The sequence below is a fragment of the Haliotis rubra genome, unplaced genomic scaffold (genome assembly GCF_003918875.1).
Source record: "Haliotis rubra isolate DU_JTF1 unplaced genomic scaffold, ASM391887v1 Scf102, whole genome shotgun sequence".
Lineage (NCBI taxonomy): Eukaryota > Metazoa > Mollusca > Gastropoda > Lepetellida > Haliotidae > Haliotis > Haliotis rubra.
In genome coordinates, this window is record NW_025764915.1 from 31,729 (window position 1) to 51,105 (window position 19,377).

At 36.4% G+C, this 19,377-nt stretch overlaps 1 protein-coding gene across 1 annotated transcript in view; it reads left to right on the forward strand.

Annotated features, from left to right (window-relative positions):
* Window positions 1-2,578: 2,578 nt before the first annotated feature.
* The window catches only part of LOC124269946 (mutS protein homolog 4-like), a 30,564-nt gene continuing 13,765 nt past the window's right edge, over window positions 2,579-19,377 (forward strand). The window contains exons 1-20 of the mRNA XM_046704955.1: window positions 2,579-2,905; window positions 3,475-3,601; window positions 4,533-4,750; window positions 7,404-7,552; window positions 7,941-8,064; window positions 9,017-9,083; window positions 9,628-9,749; window positions 9,979-10,122; window positions 10,856-11,127; window positions 12,366-12,485; window positions 13,165-13,177; window positions 13,417-13,470; window positions 14,122-14,306; window positions 15,073-15,085; window positions 15,958-16,003; window positions 16,368-16,492; window positions 17,560-17,654; window positions 17,791-17,838; window positions 18,033-18,200; window positions 19,202-19,274. Coding sequence (XP_046560911.1) covers window positions 2,875-2,905; window positions 3,475-3,601; window positions 4,533-4,750; window positions 7,404-7,552; window positions 7,941-8,064; window positions 9,017-9,083; window positions 9,628-9,749; window positions 9,979-10,122; window positions 10,856-11,127; window positions 12,366-12,485; window positions 13,165-13,177; window positions 13,417-13,470; window positions 14,122-14,306; window positions 15,073-15,085; window positions 15,958-16,003; window positions 16,368-16,492; window positions 17,560-17,654; window positions 17,791-17,838; window positions 18,033-18,200; window positions 19,202-19,274 — 2,194 coding nt within the window. The 5' untranslated portion in view covers window positions 2,579-2,874. The remainder of the gene's footprint in view (window positions 2,906-3,474; window positions 3,602-4,532; window positions 4,751-7,403; window positions 7,553-7,940; window positions 8,065-9,016; window positions 9,084-9,627; window positions 9,750-9,978; window positions 10,123-10,855; window positions 11,128-12,365; window positions 12,486-13,164; window positions 13,178-13,416; window positions 13,471-14,121; window positions 14,307-15,072; window positions 15,086-15,957; window positions 16,004-16,367; window positions 16,493-17,559; window positions 17,655-17,790; window positions 17,839-18,032; window positions 18,201-19,201; window positions 19,275-19,377) is intronic.

Here is a 19,377-nt window from a genome sequence, read left to right on the forward strand (position 1 = left end):
TGGAGTATGCAACTCCAAACTCAAGTCTCACAAGAGAAATCTCTAAAATATAGTACAGGCAAATATGATAGTGTAGTTACTGATTTATTCAGTGAATTTACCCGAGATGTTCAAATTAGAATCTGAATCCAGCCTTTCACCAAATAATGCCTAACAAGGGGGCCTACCAAAATAGCCAGATCTGTGTATCACCATTGTTTGACACTAACGAATCAATTGCACAAGACTGAATTTATGAATCTTTTATCACTAGATAATGAGAGACCATCAAACTACATTCTATGAAGCACATTCTGTTTTGGTCCTACAATCATATTTCTGATAATTGGGGTCCAGAGATACCACTACAAACCCGGTAAGACTAAAGAATACCGGATACCTTCCGCCATCTTTGAAAGCATGCGAATTTACTTAGGGTTAGGGTAAGGTTTAGGGTTAGGCTTAGGGTAAGGTTAGGGTTAGCGTTAGGGTTAGGGTGACATGACACTAAACAATACGGCGGGTAGGTATCCGGTATTCTGTAGGTGTACCACAAACCCGTGCAGCCTGCCTTCTCTTATTGTACTTATCGTACCCTAGGCCTACGCACGTTTACCCCCAAAGAACATTTAGTCGTTACAATGTAGATTCATGTACAGTCTAGAAAAGAGGACATCTTGTCTGTTGTCAAGGATGGCCTCTCACCATTAAAATGCTAACGAACGTAGATATGAGATGATTTGAGCAACAAAAGACTGTAACTGTAGTTCAGTTACCTTACTGCAGTAAGAAGAAAGCGAAGGAACTCAAATATGTCGTAGAAACTTTCGATAAAACAGAGGTGTGATAGCAATGTTACGCTTCGGTAAACGAAGATTCGAAAGAGCCAGGCTAGAACTTGGCAACCGTCACCTTAGCAACGCCGGTAAACATCTTTATTCTAAAGATACATCTAAAGTAAATTGTCAAAATATTCTGGAAAGCAACAACTTGAATTTCTGAATATTCTCCAAAACTACACAAGCTAAAAAGAGACAGTACCTTTCCTAACGGTAATCGCTGAAAGGGAGCATACTCTGAAAGATATTTAAAGTTATCTCCCTTTGCAAAACACTAAAAGCACGAATGTACAAAACCGTGAAATTGTAATTTGAGTTAAATGTTTTGGAAGTAGGGTTTCGCTCCAAAACATGGGTTTCAATTGGCTTGTACGTTTTCACACCACTTAAATATAATTAGTTACATTAGTTTCTATTTAGTGCGAATAAAAGCATGAACCATACCAGTACGATTTCAATCTCACTTTACATAAATTAGGCAAAGAATCTGTCTCCAACTAAAAAAGGTCGAAAAAAACCCAACAAATATAAATAAATGACCCACCAATGGTACACAGTATAGTGTTTAACTAATTTGATTATATCGTCTGTTTTCGTACCCATTAAATATAATTAGATTTTATACGGGGTAATTTCTGTTTTAGTGAAAAAGCATGAACCATGCGATTTTCAACCCTATTATACCATTCGCCCTTTTCCGTAAACTACAAGTAGACTCGTCCCTCTATCGATAAATGGTATATGTAAAAATACGGCAAACCAATCAGATTGTGCCTAATGATTGAGGTGCTTTGATAAAAGTAACCCCGCGCAATTAAGACTCTTATGTAAAATGCGATTGTTTTAAAAAAGAGTGAAAACTATAGATCGGCATCTTGACATTACAGTGTACTTAGATAACAGAACTGTGTTGCATGAATTCAAGTTGTTAATTGAGATGGTTATTTACACACTGACTTATGTCGTTTCCTATTGCGCATTTTCTCTGTCGATCTATTAGTTTTTCCAGACATATTTCAGCTAAATCAATGTATACCCTAAATATTTCGCTTACATTTAATTTCACTGGGAAAATTTCCAGCCGTAATACACTTAATTTTGCTTTACAAATTATTATTAGTTATGATAAAAACGAAGCACATATACATCGCATGAAAGACAGATTTAATGATAACCAAAACATATTATAATAGTAATATCTTCAAGAGTTATACTTTGTCACGCTGTGCTATAGAATTGCAGAAAGAATTCTGCAAAATATTGACGCAACACGAATGAATATTTTCTGGATCTTTTTTATGTGTGTACAACTATACACTACAGCACCTGGTCTCTTCACATGCAACGAAAATCGCCCTATTCCAAACTCTGACAATTCTAATTCTAAATGGCCTATACTAAAGGTATCTCTTTTCATTAAAATATGTGCCAGTGACTGTGGAGATTTACTGGCCCGACTGGATTTTTACTAGCCACGGGCTAGCGGGCTAGTGGCTATTTCGCACACTATACCAGAGGGGGATGTACTGCGTGTGTCCCGGAATAACACGACTGGGTGAGGAATGTTCGGATCTATATAATTTTGGTACCTCCTTTGGCTCCTAGCCTATCCTTTCGGTGCTTTAATCACGACCTTCCATTTCAACACAACGTAACTTACAACGAAAAAAGAAATTCGCTTTGAGATGAGGGTGATTATTAATTGTTAGTCACAGTTATGGCCCTTGATGCATCAAGGGAGATTACTCTAATCAAGGTGCGCGGTCTCGGAATCGTCTGCTCCACGGCGCAGATTTGAAAGGAAAGACGTGTAACCAACTGCTTGTTATGGATATATCATCCAAGAAAATATCGAGTGCATCAAATAGGGATATATGTGCAAATGTTAATTTCAGTGACCAATCGAACTGACGTCTACATGGAAAAGCGGCAGAGCTGAGGCAACGACACCGACGACCTCCCATAAAACGACGTTATTTGAGTCTATATTTCTCATTCATGATAAGTTATTAAGAATGCAAACCGCGAATTTTCAAACGTCATAAACCTCGTCGATATGGCTTCGAAGCCCAAACAGCCAAAGTACAGTAAGTTTGCGCTTATGTTAGTCGGAAGTAGGCCCAATCAACTCGAGCTTACGAGATATTGAATTCTTAAAACCGAATTTGTTTGACCAGCTATGACAGTTTATCCTACTTTACACACACGACATATACATATCTATATACAATCATAATTGACTTGCATTTCTGATTTGCATGTATAGAAAAAAGGTTAAGTCGCCTTCACAAGAAAGAACAACAATTTATCAAACAATATTTTTTTATGACAAAGGTTGATAGTAAGGTGGCAGACAACAATAGTATTGCCATATCACAAAAAGAGCCTTTCAAAATTATAATATAATAATCATAACATTTTTTAAAATGAGAATCTTTTTGACCAATTTATTTATGAGTAGTGCATATATCTTCCTATTATGGATAAGCTTGTGAACCCAGAAAGTGACTTGAATGAGCATTTAAAGTAGTTTTTTTTCTAGTTATATATAATGACATATAATCGATTTATCATCATCATTATCATGATTCATCATCATGAGTTGTAGATCATTTTGAAAATATTACATTGTTGCCATGGTGTGTTGTCCAATCAGATTTTGGACTTCTTGAAACTCCGGACACCACAGATCTATCAAGCTCAAGTGTCAGAAACTCAAAGAGTGATGGTCATCAACAAGGTCCATTGTCAACAACCTGTTTTGGCAGCACCTCATCCAGGAGGTATAGTGACCAGGAAATTTCTTTTTAAGTAATCAAGTCTCTTTTATCAGCTTATGCTTCATCTAAAACATGGACATACTAATGGTCATGATGTAGTCCTCAAAGACATGTTCAACACTCAAGGAAACTATTCATTATTTTGGTTTAATAATTAAGCGTTTATTTCCTTTTTTGTTCCTACGACCAGGGTTTTACACAGACTTTGAAAAAAGAGAGTCATGGTGACCCACAGTATTTATTGTTGGGAGTCATTTTCAATATTTGGGAGTCATGAAAAGTTTTGCGTAATATTTATGTGTGTATATAAAAAAGCAAGAGTTTTGCAGAAATTTTATTGTTTTGTGTTGTATTGTCATTTATATGTTAGTTAATAAATAGTATATTTGTCACTGTTCAGTTCACTCATAAGAAACTCCAGTATACTGAACACATAATCAGGCTTGTGATTTATTCGCTGTAACATACAGTTATTAACATGAATTGAAAGAAATATCTAAATTAATGAAGACCTCACCAAAACTATCATTGTTTGCTATCAAATCGATTTTATTGACTCTGAACTGAATTCTGAGGGTCACTCATAAAACTTGCGTCAAACTTGACTCGTATGATAATATTTTGAGAGTCTTTAACAAAATTGTTGCGTCAAATATGCAGGAATCCCACGTCATGTAAAACCCTGACGACTGTTTTTCACACTTCATATGAAGTGAAAAACCTTAAAAAGGTATCCATAGTTGGGACCAAATGGTTTAACACATGTAATGTGACAATGTATAAGACCTATGTAATGGTGTATAACCACTAATACAATTTCAGGAATTCATGTGGGAATGGATGCAACATCATATGCTGCTCTTAAAATTAAAGAAAACAACTGTCATTCCATGTTTTGCAGAGCTTCTTTATTTGCATGGTCTTTCGTGTACAGTTCCAGTGTGTCAAAGAATCCCCAAGAGTCCTCTTCCTTTGCCACTCCGGCCATCCCACATCACCGCTCAGTTTTCAAGACGCCAGCCTCTAGGACACCATTCGTCACACCGAGAGCTCCATCCTCTAATGCTCGCACACCAGGGTCAAGGAGAACACCATACAATACTGGAGGATCCACAACCACACCGGCTGACCATAACTCATCAGTCATTGTTGGTGAGATACTAGATATATGATCTAAATGGCTGCCACCACATAGTTAATTTCAGAGCTGAGACAATCTAGACTTGCCAAATCACTCTAGACTTGAGTTGGGTTCCTATTTAATTTATTCTCTAAGGTCTGGGAGACAGAATAGTGTGATACAGGAAACATGAAATGTATTTGGTACCAAATGGATGTGCGTGATGTCCTTTGTTCTAAAATGTGCCATGTAATTTATGCAAGTAGGGCTATCCTGTAACATATGTTATATTTGGGATTACACTTTCTTAGTAAAGTACAGATTGTAGTTCTTTTGGGGTTGGGTCCAATCCGGGATTCGAACCCACACCCTCAGAGTCAGGCCAGCACATAAAGTCAAACGCCTAGCCTGAAGCCATTGTGTATTTCATAGGGCTATCCTTTTGAAATGCTTAGTTGATCTGTTTAGACAAACAGTGACCAGACTTGATGCAGTACTTGGTAAGAAAGTCAAGTCTGCATAGATAATTAGTTAGTTTATTATAACAAATAAGGAAATACATGAAAATACAAGTGTTCCTTTATTTTTTCCAGGTTTCTTCACATGCTTTGTATTGCACTGTGAGTGAAAATCTGAGAATAAATAAAGGAACACTGCAATGAAGTGGTGTTCCCTTATTTGTTTCCCTCATTATATTTCCAGTAGATGCAGTGAACCTGACACAAAACACCAACATGCCCATATAAAATGTGTCACCTTATTAATGGGAGCAAGGGACATGGGAATCCTTTCACATTAATTTCATTCCTGCATTGATTTCATGTTTAACTGTATAACTTAATATAAAAACAAAACAATTACAGAGTATTTACCCTGTGGAAAGAATTGGTCCCTGGTAAGCTGTGCTTGTATAGTGTGACCAGAAATTATTGAGAATTTTAGGAATATGTTTAATTGGATTTCTAGTATAAACAACCTTGACCAGCTAGCAAGTGCTTGGTTTCATTCAAGAGAGACAACTCCGTTAATCCTTTTTCATTAGTTTGTGAAGAGTTATCCCCCTTTGTTTACTTGCTAGCAGACGACATTTTCAGTGATTCTCAGTATGGATGATTTAGAGAAGAGGAAGTTGATTTTAGAGTATTATAACAAGGACATCAGATCAGCTAAAGTGATTTCAAAAATATTGCAAAGGATATGGCATTGAGCACCAGGGAGGCGCAGGTAGGCCCAGAAAATTGACTGTCGGTGACAGAAGACGGCTTGGTATTCTTGTTTCTAAAAACAAACGAAGGAGTTTAGAAAACTTAAGGCTGGATATGATTGATAGAGGAACTGTGGCTGTCTGTAAGGAGACAATTAGAACTGAGCTGCATGCAATGGGTTGGCAGAAAAGTCGAGGAATTCCATCACCGATCATGAAACCTGAACAAAAGGAGAGAAGGTTGAACTGGTGCTTACAGCATAGAAATTTTAACTGGGACAATGTGATTTTCTCAGATGAAAGTTCTGTGTGGCTGTTTCCTAATACACTGAAATTCTGGACCAAACAAACTGAAAAACCTTTGTATCAGCGCCCAAAGTACAGTCCGAAATTTAACGTGTGGGGTGGCATATCTGTGTATTTGAAGGGAATATAAACAGTGTGCGGTACACAGATATTCTCGAGGGACATTTACTTCCATCTGCTCATGTGTTCTATGGAAATTCTTGGATTTTCCAGCAGGACAATGACCCAAAACATCATTCAAAGCATTCACAGGCCTGGTTTCGGACCCAAAATATGACATTATTAAATTGGCCAAGCTATAGCCCTGACATAAATCCAATAGAAAATGTTTGGGAACTTATGAAGGAAAGTGTCAATAAGAAAAATCTGACAAATATTGCTGAAATGAAAGAAGAGGTGGTCCGATATTGGGACAGCATGGACCACGACTTTCTAACTTCTTTGATCAGTAGTATGCCCAGCCGCTTTGAAGCCTGCATTGCTGCCCATGGTGACTTGACAAAATACTAACTGTTCATCTGTCTTTGAATCTGGAGTTATGTTCTGCTAATATTCACATTTAATACGTGAGTAATAAGTGAAAAAAATATAAAAAATATGGTGGTACTGTAATAAGCATTAGAATAGATTGGTTGGTCACACTTGTGGTTTGGTTTACTCAGCTGCTCATGCTTACAGTCACTGGTTTGCCTGGTCAGGGTTGTCTGAGTACAAAACAGTTGGATTTATTTCTGTTGCAATTTGTTCAGGGTCAAACTCTAATTCTCCTGGCCTATAATCTATGTTCCTAACAAACATGCTGATAACTGACAGATATAACAAACTGTTGCTTTTGTCCTGTTACTTACATTTTAGTCAAAATGTGCATTACAAACTATGGTTTTAACAAATTAAAAATAGTGGTTCCTTTAAGTTTGTTATATTGTATGATGTGTGTTATATTGTAGTTTACATTGTATTTCCAAGATATTTTTAATTAACTTCTTTTGATTTCACAACTTTACAGTATTCACATTCTTCCCTTCATAGTAAAGGAGTGATGTAAAACAGTCAATGTTTGTACATAATGTTTCATATCATAACCTGTTTGCAGGTTACAGTCATCGCCTGGAGGATATTTTTCTGATTCATTATCAGTCAGACTTATAACTTACCCATATATCATGGTGTTTCAGCCATTGTTGAGGGGCCTGGTTTGGCTCGTGGAGAAATTGGCATGACAAGTTTGGATCTGAAGTCACCAGTTCTGAATCTTTCACAGTTCTCTGATACACAGACATATGTGAAGACCATGACCAAGCTTGAAATACTTCAGCCATTAGAGGTAAACAACTACATGGATGGGTCTGAACAAATATTCTCTGTCAATTATCACATGAACCAACAATAGAATTTGATGCCTAATGACTATCCTAATATGATTTTCAAGAATAAAAGTGGAGAGAGCAGTCAAATAAATTGTTTACTGAAGCGGTATGAATGTCAGTAATGATCCTTTAAGATGTTAATTGTGCTGAGTTTGTTTTCAATTTTCATCTTCACATTGGAAGAAACCAAATATTTTTGCAGATGATAGATGCTGTCGTAATGGTGAGATCTGCAATCATCTGTATGGTGCTAACAAAGGATCATAATCATGGCCATGATGACTAATCTGAAATTTGAACCAATGACTAATTGTTTCTGTGTATGTTTTTGAACATTTTTCTCAGATTATCATGCCCAACACAGCCTGTGAGACTGGCAATATGACCAAACTGTACACCCTCATCAGTGATCACTTTCAAAGCTCTACAGTCTCAACTGTGCAGAGAAAATACTTCAATGAAACAAAAGGTCTGTAAGTCATCTCACCCATATGAGATACATTTCATTTTACAAATGTTTTCTAATGTTTCTCCAGCATGGACTATAAGATGTCAGCTGGATATGTAACAGATATGTTATCATGGTTATCCGTACATTGAAATAGTCTTTGGTAGTGTACTTGTGTTGTGTTTAGAGTTGCAAATACCCTTCCATCACCCCCAAAGGGGCTAATTCCTCAAAGGTTCTCCTGATATAAAAAGAATTACTTGTATCAATCCTCTGGATGAGTAAAATTCATACCAATTAAATAAGACAGTGTTGTTGAATTACAGAACTTGAATTTAGTGTTGTTTTGTCACATGCCTAGTTTAAATTCTTTGAAAGAAAGTTATTATGGCAACAGGAGGAAAACACACGTCATTGCTTATGATACCATGAAAATTGGGGACTGGTAACTTTAGAGCTGGACTGTTGTGATTGTAGCCAGTCCTGTTGTGTTGGGGAGACGTAATTTATAGTAATTTAGCTATATCATGGCAGGATGTTAATACCTGACTGGGGCAATCCTGAAAAGTAGATACCATTTTCAACATTCCATACTACTTGATCCTCATTTTATTCAGCTCTTTTGACCAGCATTGGCCAGCAGGGTTACCTGGGACATTTTGTCTCAATAATCCACAAAGACATAACTAACACTGAACACACATTTTAAACACTATAACTGATTTGTTTGTACACAACCTACAATTTAAGATTTGAGTTAGGTAGTAGGCCTTTTAAGTATTTAGGTTTTGTATTTATCATCCTTTCCATTCTAAGACTAAGAGCTGTTTCTATTGGAAAGAGGCTGGTTCAGGTGTGTTATGAGTTAATATGGTGTTGATTTTGCAACCATGCATATTAAAACTACTGGGAGGATGTTTTTGTGATGATCATGCTGACTTATATGGTGACAGTATGGTTTATCGCCTTCCAGGCCTGCAGCAGATCCGCTACCTTGTCGTTCCAGACCTGAAGACTGTAGAAATGGAAGTGGCATCTAAGTAGGTGAAACATTTGGGGTTCTAGGTAATGAATATGTTAAAATGGAAACAAAGGGATTTGTTCCTGAGATTTAATTTTATCCTGTTTGATAATGGTCCCTTTTCTAGGACAATGATGACTGATTGTATCTGAAATTTCCTTGAGACCTTTAAATCTGGTAATGATACAGTCTAGAGTGTCTTGTCCAAAGTTGATTACATTATAAATGTCTCAATGCCCTTTGTCTGTCGAAAAGTCCTTCCTTGAATGCAAACTGGCAAAAGCCTGCTCACCCATGTTAGTTTGTCTACCGTCACAGATATCTGAGAGCTTTGCAGAATTTTTAGGTTTGTTTCTGTTGATCGGAATTAAAACTGGTAAATTATGTGTCAGATCATGCTGAATCCTTTTAACTGTGTTCATCATGAAGCCTGTCTCCCAAACTGAGAGTTACATCATTATTGTTGTTAAAACAATTGTGTTGGTGCTTAATTAACCTTAAACTTGAGTTTGCTGTGATTTATTGATGTTTAATCTTTACTAATACCCTGTTTCACACAACAGGTATTACTGTCTAGCAACCACAGCAGCGCTGCTCAAGTACACAGAGTTCATACAGAACATCATGTATGCTCCAGCCTCACTCAAGGTGATCTTTAAGGGCAGTGAACAGACCACCATGATAGGTGAGGCATGGAAGACTTAAGATATTTATATTAGGAAGCCAAAGAACAATTACACTTTACTAGTTAATGATATTAACATCATTTAAATGGTATGAGATGTCTGTTGCTGATCTTGAAAACTAAAGTGTTGTTTGTCTGGTGTGTTCAAGAGTTTACCCTCTGCTTCATGTAGATATTGGTCTTTCTTGCAGTCCAAAATATGTTTGATGACATGACATGTATACTGTAGATGCATCAACTGCAAAGAACCTGGAGTTGCTTCAGAACAGACGAGATCCGAAGAGTGAGCATACACTGTATGGTGTCCTGAATCATACCAAGACGCATGGTGGGGCCAGGATGCTCCGCTCCAACATACTGCAGCCCCCATCAGGTTCACATCTCTGTCATTTTCTGTTGATACTAAATAGTTTGTCCACGCTCAACTTGAACATACAATTATCTATCTTTGGTTCATTACTGTCTCATGACTTGACAACATTGATTGATCAGTGTGGAGTTAAAGGCTTAAAATGTTCCATCTGTACTACTACAGCAACATACAAAAGAAATCAGGTCTGTGGATGAAGTTTATAATTATGATAACTGTCTTTGCTCTAAAAAGATATTCCTTTATTGAAGACTGGATTGGACCTACCTGGTACATTTATTTGACTTGGGTTTATGGCTGGTATCTTGACTGAGTTAGTACAGTTGTAGATTCAGTAATGCATTTAGTTTGACTACAGTGTTAGTTCCATTAACACTGGGCACAAGTGCAGCTTTGTCATAGTTGTAAATTGTAGAGTAACTCCATTTATACAATTGCTAGGCACTATTTGTTTAATTCTGATTGAAATTTTCCACTTCTCATCACATAATAATACAAACTGATGATGATATATTGACTTTTTTGTGTTCAAGTGTTCCACATCAGCCATGGTAACATGTCTTAGCATTGTTTTCAAATTAGGCTAAAACAATTAATTCTTTCACATCAGGTGATAGCATATATGGAAATGTGATCATTCTATTTTCAGACGAAATATATGGACCCCCAAGTAATGTCTCCTTTCCCATTTCAAAACTGGTTTTCACGATATGAAAACTTTAATTTGCTGTTGTAGATTTTGAAACAATACACACCAGACAGGATATTGTGGCAGAGCTGACTGAAAAGGAGGAGATATTTCTGAACCTGCAGTCTGTGGTCAGTCGCTTCTTGGATGTAGATCACCTCATCTCTCTGTGTGTCCAGCTGCCCAAACAGGAGACACTAAAAACTGCCGAGTCAAAGATCACTAACATCATCCACCTGAAACACACACTGGAGCTGGTGTCACCTCTCATGGAGTTCCTCAAGGACTGTGAAAATGACTTGCTTAAAGCATACTGCAAGGTATGTGAGTGAGTGAGTGAGTTTAGTTTTACGCCGCTTTTAGCAGTATTCCAGCAATATCACGGCGGGGACACCAGAAATGGGCTTCACACATTGTACCCATGTGGGGAATTGAACCCGGGTTTTCGGCATGACGAGCCAACGCTTTAACCACTAGGCTACCCCACCGCCCCTGCAAGGTATGTAACTTTGGGAAGCAATAATAGTAATATGTTGTTCCTGTTTTGTAGGTTAAAAAGTAAACAATGCTGATGTTGATGGAAAGTTATTAATCCAGAGATTTTGTTTGTTTTCATTAACTTAACATGTTCCTAGCTCAGAAACTGCTTTGTTTACTCAAGTTAGCAATTGTATTCAAACCTCATTCCGATAATAGGAATGAGAAATTATCAGAAATAAGAGATTCTCTTGCACATGATTACTTCTTCCAATATCATGGTCTTAATGCAAGCTACCCATGAAGGTCCGGGTTAGAATATTGATCTTCAGTAACCCATGCTTGTCGTAAGAGGCGAGTAACGGGATCGGGTGGTCATGCTCGCTGACTTGGTTGACACATGTCATCGGTTCCCAATTGTGCAGATCGATGCTCATGCTGTTGATTACTGGATTGTCTGGTCCAGAATCGATTATTTACAGGCCGCTGCCATACAGCTGGAATATTGCTGAGTGTGGCGTTAAACTAAACTCACTCACTCACTTAATGCAAGCAGATGTAACCTGTAGTTCCTTAATGTAGTCTTTGGTCTGTCTTTCAGATACTTGATGTACCTACAATCCAATGGCTTTTATAAACTGAGTAATAATGAGAAAATGTTTGAAACAAACTATGTAACTTTTTAGCTTTAAAGATTGATAAATTCTAACTGTATCGATAGAAAGCGACTTGTCAAGATAGATTACGGCAACTTTATTCATTTTTCATCTGCTTGACAATTTGGGTAGAACAACAAGTCACCTAAACCCTTTTTTTCCTTTATCAGCTGCTGTGCATATCTAATTGGGAAATGAAGATAAAGAATGCAGAAAGTTCCAACTTATATTTGAAATGTATAAGTTTTTGACAGTTAACTGATTCAAAACAATTTGCTTTGAGGCTTTTGGTCTCCATCCTCAGACCAAGTAGGGCCTGTAGATTTCAACACTGAAAAGCTGAAGAGAGAAATTTTAAGAAATGACAATATTTGTTCAAAGTTGTATGAATTGAGTAAAATGATGTATTTATCATGAAACTCTAGTCTCTGGAGGATCCTCGTTTTGAGGCAATCATGTCAAAGATCCACACTGTGATTCATGAAGACACAAAGTACGAGAAAGGAACACTCAACATGAGGACACAGAAATGTTTTGCTGTCAAGGTAGGCATGTTGATTGTGAGCAAGAGATCCTATGTAAAACATCACAGGTTGTATCTGATAAGTTCATCACCAAGTTGTAACATATGACATATTCACGCTTTGGAAATAGAGCCCCAAGATAGGCAAGAAAATATTTACAGGCCAGAGTAGTATAGTGCCTTTGGAGATAAGTAACTTTCAGCAAGAAACACATCACTAGCTATTCAAGCCTATCAAATGATGCAAAAAAGAACAAAACTAAATTTGCATGGAAAACAGTAACTCATAACTTGTACTTGTTGGTCACAGGAAACCATGAGGGTAGGAAACATTCTTTTGTTCATAGTGATAATTTACCTTATAGAGATAAACATCATGTGTTGACCAATTGCCGGGTGTTATTGAGTATTTGAAGCATGGGAATTCATTTGAAACCAACAGCGTTAGCTGGAGGTTTCAAATGAAAAACTCCTGTGCTTCAAATCCTCAACAACACCCGGAAATTGGCCAACACATGATTTTTTATCAACAATACAATGGTGTGTGCAATATTTGTACGTGTCAATACGCAGCGAATAGTCTTGTAATTTCTGGGAATCGAATACCTTTTGATCATGTTTTTTAACCAATCAGATTAAAGAACATGGTGACTTTGGTTTACAATATCCAGTAATGGCATAATTTCTTTTGTTTCTTTTAGCCAAATCTTAATGGTAAGTAGAAACAGTCATGGTCTGTATGAACCAATTATAACTTGACAAATGCATGTTAGTCATTTTTCAACAGATTTTCTCCCTAAATAAATATATTCACTTACATAATGAATATAATTATTTGAAAATGGTAATATGATGTGCCACAGTTGTCTTACGAAGTATATGATTGAATATTCTTTTGAAATAGTCTTTATTTTGTTTCATAACAAAAATCATGCTTCTTCTGTTGACTTTAGGTTTGTTGGATGTTGGTCGAAGGACGTACACTGAAATTGTGGATGACATTGCAGGTAAATGACAGTTGTTGCTTTCTAATAGGCAGGTTTAATGCTGGTCATAAAATGAAACATCATGTACCTAGAGGAATGAGATAAAAACATCCTTGCTTTTGTAACTGTAAAATCAAGAAGAATAATGTGTGCCAATGTCAGATATCCAGCTTATCATTTTCTATACAGTGAATTAATTAATTTTCAGATGACTGTAATCTATACTTATGCCTCTATTTGGTAAATACTTACTGATGATATTTAATGTATGGTTGGTCCTAACATATTTCAAATACATCGGGACCGTAAGTTTAGTCCGGTTTGTACAGCAATCCGAGAAAGAGAGAGTCCGAGTTGGACAGAGTGCACTGTATATGAATAAGATTGTCTCACCTCTGATAGTTCATTTTCACTGCTAATTGGTCAAGTGACAATAAGCCTTCATATAAGTCTTAAGTCTGACAAGATTGGAAGCACCACACACTCAGTCATTGAAAGTGGTGTTTTGAAATGAATAAAGTTTTTTTACTTAGTACTGAAATTATTTAAAACTTCAAAAGGGAAAATAATGGGACCTTTGTGGTTTACTATTATGAAAACTGTACCAGATAGTTTTGTATTTGAAAATGAACCCTGATGTCCTAGGCAGAGACTGTTATTGTAATGTTCAAGAAATGGTGAAGCAGATTGGTGAGAAATACAGCCTCCCATTACGGACAGCATACAACACAGTGCGCGGGTTCTACATCCAACTGTACTGTGGAGGGAAGGAGGCTTACACACAGGAGACACTGCCAGGAATCTTCATCAAGATCACCAAGTGCAAGAGCACTCTCAGCTTCACCACGTCAGACTTGGTGAGTAGTACACCAGTTGGTTAGGGATTAAAAAGGGATTCAGGATAGAATAGGTCCCCAGTATCCAGTAGTGATGATTGGTTGCATTATTGTGTGACTTTGCGGATTGTATGTATGTCATTGTGAATTTTTACTCATACAGTGAGCATCTTGTTTGCCTTGTCCACATCTGATTATGTACAGGTTTGGGCTGCTTACAATCTCACCAATTTATTGGTCATGAATTCACTGGCTTGTCATCCAGACAATTCTACTATTCTGTTACATTCTTCATTAGGGCAGTAATCATAGCATAATTGTTTACAAGCTCTTCCAACTTTTGGAAGCCCTGAAAAAGCAATTAATTTGCTGATTGTAAGCAAATTCGTAGCTTGTAATGCACCCAATGTTTTAGTTTTCCTGGAGGCCCAGGACTTTCTTGCTGAAAAACCCAAATGATGTATATATTTTCAGAAATCATATCATTTGATAAACACAAAAGATAATGGGTGTTAACTGACCCATAAATATGATAGTATGTAATTTCCTGGCATGAATTCACAAGTATAGGCTGATTCAAATTATATGGGTCTCTATGGCTATTTTGTGTATATGTCTGGCATATGCCTGTCAAGAGTTTTTGATAAGTATAACTTAATAAATAAAGTTAAGGAGATGGATAATTTGTAACAAAAATGGTATGGTATACATTAGGTGAAGAATCGTATTATGTTTTGTACACATAGCAATGGAAAGTACAATATTGGTCAAATCCCCTTATCCACAGATCAAACTGAATGGTAAGTTGTGTTGTCCTCTGAAATATAATGTTTCTGTATGTGTTGTTCTGTTTATTCTGTTGACATGGTAGAAGCATTGTATCATCAGGCTAATTTGTTTTACATTGTTTCTTAGTAAAAAACTGTTAACCAACATTTACATGATTTACTGTTATTATTTTTTCTTTTTTTCTTGGATGTTGATGGTTTTGAATTTTGCTTATCATGAATATGTGATACAATACTAATAAGTAAGGCTGTTACGATTCACTCGCATATTAAGTGAATCGAACCGTAGCCCTTCATGAATTCAATTTGTTATTCGTGGCCACCAGAACCGAATATTCATGAATATTTACGATTTTTTTAAAGGTGTCCGTTTTACTTGAACCCTTATGTCCTTTTTCAAAATGAGATATGCAAGAATGAAATATGTACTAGCCTTGTAGTACCGCAAGTCATGTTAGTTTTCCAAGGCTGCACATGTTACTGTCAGCTATAACTATTAGATACCAAATTTGAGTGTCATGAGATCACTGGTTATTGCTGTGACAAATTAACACTGTCAACATGGGCATTCAATATTGTGCATCAATCACTTAACTTCAATATTGTATTCATGAATAATTATTTGTATTCGTTACCCAATATTCTTATACGTATCATATTCGCCACACAGTGTATTCGTTACAGCCCTACTAATAAGTATGGTCTCTATCAGTACATAACATCTATGTTGGTGCATACAGATCCGCAGGGCAATAATATGGTTTGGCTAAATGTAACTATGAGGACATTGGGAAAGTATGTATGTTTGTCAACTTCTTCAGCAGGTAATCTATACCTGAAGTTAGTAGTTGTTGTTTTTGTAAATGCATTTATTGTCTCTTCAGATCGTATCAAAGAATCCCTACAAGAGATTTATCTCATGACAAACATGTAAGTATACATTTTGCATATCTGTTTCTAGTATTTGCATATTTATTTAGATCTTACAGTTGCTCTAGTATGTCTTCACTATTTAAGTTTTTAGTTTGTTTTCAAAATATTTAATGTTAAAATTATGATGCCTCCTACAGGATATAAGTGTATATTTGAAAGAAAATCTAATTAACTCATTTATTGTGTCATAATTACAGAGAATCGATTATTCATTTGAATGTTAAATCATAAATATATCGGCGAGTTTGCATAGTTTTCGATTAGAGTCATATTAAATCAACTATTAGTAGATCTATCAGTTCTGGCATGATTTCTGTATATATCCCACCATATTCTGTGTTAAATTTTACGTTTGTTCCAGTGTTGTGTCTGATCTCCTAAGAGACATTCGAGAGCATATTGGCTGCTTGTACAAGCTGTCGGAATGTGTTTCAAACTTGGATATGATGCTTGCATTTGCCAAGGCCTGCAGTCTTTCCTCATATGGTGTGTTGTTGTTTAGGAACTCTCAACCCAATGTAAACCTAATTTAGCTCTCATCAGCAGATATTCAAAGACAATCAGTTGCCATTGTTATCCTTTTTAGGATTAGACCGCCTCCGTGGTGTACTGGTTAGAGTGTCCGCCCGGAGAGCGGAAGGTCGCGGGTTCGATCCCCGACCGCGTCATACCTAAAGACGTTAAAATATGGTACTTGTTGGTCCCTGCCTGGCGCTCGGCATCAATGGGTACAACAAGGACTGGTCGGCTCGGGAGTCAGTATAATGTGTCTGAGTGGGGTATTCATGCTTCACCGCGGCATGGTATCTCAGTGGGCTAGCACTATAAAACCAGCTGCCGCACATACACATACACACGCATGCATGTCGTCATATGAGCGAAATATTCTCAAGCACGACGTTAAACCCAATTTCACCCCACCTTTTTAGGATTAAAGGTACCTTGCTATGTCTGTTATATTGTATATGTTTCAAGACATCCTTTTAAATCTGACAATGTTTGATGATATTGGGCATTTGAACATGATAAAATGGGAAATTTTCTAATCATTAAATGATGACCTTGAGAATGCATTTTTCATTTACAATTTTCTGTCAGTATACTTTTGATTGTTTAGTACATGTAAAAAGGAGATGTATTTATGTTTTCAACTTTTACTTTTGAAAATATTTATTCATTTTACTGAGATTTTCCTGCTAAATCTGTATCATGTGTTAAATAAAAATTACTGTTATGTTCTAATCTTAATCTATATTAGAGAAAATACACCATTCTTGAGGAGAAAAATGTTAACTTTAGAATTTTGTGTTGGTGCTTTTCTTACATTTTGTTTCTAATTTGAGCTAAAATTGCTTAAACAAATGGATGTGACTTTAAGTTATCATGCAATTGAAGGCATACTGCAAAGCAATCTTATGTGTGACCTTAGTTTTGCAAGGTGATGAAATGTTATATACAAATGTTATGAATACATACTTGTACATGAAACCCGCTTTTCCCCAGAAAACATATCCGGTATAATATTGCTGTCAATGGTGTATTATCTTTTGCAGTGAGACCAGAATTTACAGACACATTAGCAATCAAACAGGGCCGTCATCCCATTCTAGAAAACATTGGAGTAGAAGCCCCAGTACCTAACAATACTGTGAGTATTTGTTTAGTCCATGGATTAATATTCTTTTGCATTTTTGTATTCTAAGACTAAGAGTAAAATTGTTTTTATTTTGTAAGTGTAACATTTGTATGTGCTAAAATGTACTGAAAATGTTTTATGTTTTCAGTATGCTTCTGAAGACAGCAACTTTATCATCATCACAGGCCCAAACATGGTTAGTATAATAACCTCTATCTGGTAGCTTGCTAACAAATTCAGTGTCCTTTGTGAAGAGATTACCAGTATGTGTCAATCAAAAGCTCTCTCACATCAGCTACGTCATATTGGAATTAAACGCTTAAGTTATGTTTAATTATATATGGAAACTGAAAATGAATGGGCTGCTGAAGAAGCTGTTACATATTCCAGAGTGGAAAGTCGACCTACATTCGTCAAGTGGCTCTTCTGCAGATCATGGCACAGATTGGGTCGTTTGTTCCAGCACAGTATGCATCCTTCCGGATTGCCAGTCAGATCTTCTCCCGTATCGGCAGTGATGATGACATGGAAACAAACTCATCAACGTTTATGTTGGAGGTTTGTCAAACTTTGATAAAATTGGTGTGGCTGTAAGCAGTTTCTGTTCTGTGGACTTGTATTTTACTGTTAACGGAACCAGTATAAAGTGAAGGAGGATTTATTGCTTTGAAAAAATACAACACTGAATGGGATGTTATTATTCAGTGTTAATTGTCATTGAATTTACACTACAGGGACTTATCTACACCTGCACAGAGGCTAACATTCAGCTCCAACTAAGCGTCAAATGTCAGTAAAAAATCCCAGTTTGGAATAAAAACCGTTATGTTTTAATATATAGAAGTACCAGTAATGTTAAGGCTTTGTAATGACTTGTATTTCACTGTTAACATGGTCAATAAAGTAGGAGACGATGTATGGCTATTTGAAATGTAACACAGAATGCAATGTTAATATTCATAGCACGAATGTTATAAAAATATGGGAGGAATGATATGGAAAGTAGCCTTGTCTTGCATGTTTGTGAAATTTATCATACAGTGATGTAAAAGGGAAAGTAAATAATGGCAATATATTCATGGGTATAGTTTCTCACTGCAATCTTTCATTTACATTTTACTTCACAGGTGGTATGTGCTGATATGTGTGTAGGGACAGAGAAACTACTTCTAATGTATGGTTAATATTTTTAGGGCAACGAATTAACTTAGGTATAAAAATGAAAGAAACCCTCTGTAAGTCAGGTTTTATGTTTGTGAGTTATTTACAACCATATAAATGCTTAACCCATTTACATATTTTCTAACAGTGACAAGGTCTGTCAGAGAGAGAACTGATTTCTTTATTAGGGCCTCTTAATCAGTTCTTACCTGATCATGAGATAAATAGAGCTGTCAAGCAAATAAAAGTAAATGTAAATGTGTTTTTTTATGATGGCTTATGGCTTTAGATAATTGTTTCATATATTTTTTGTTTATAAATGTCATGTGACAACACATCCTCCTGGCAATAATGGGCATGTCTATCTCACTGAAGCATGTGTAAAATGCCTGCTTCAGATGAAGGAGATCAACTACATCTGTCAGAATGCCTGTAATGACAGTCTTATTATCATTGATGAACTTGGAAGAGGTGAGACATTAAACAATATTTAAACTATTGATCCCCTGTTTGTACGCAAAACAATGCCCTGTTAGCTCATTTAGGGACATCAACATGGGCAAGCAATATTTTG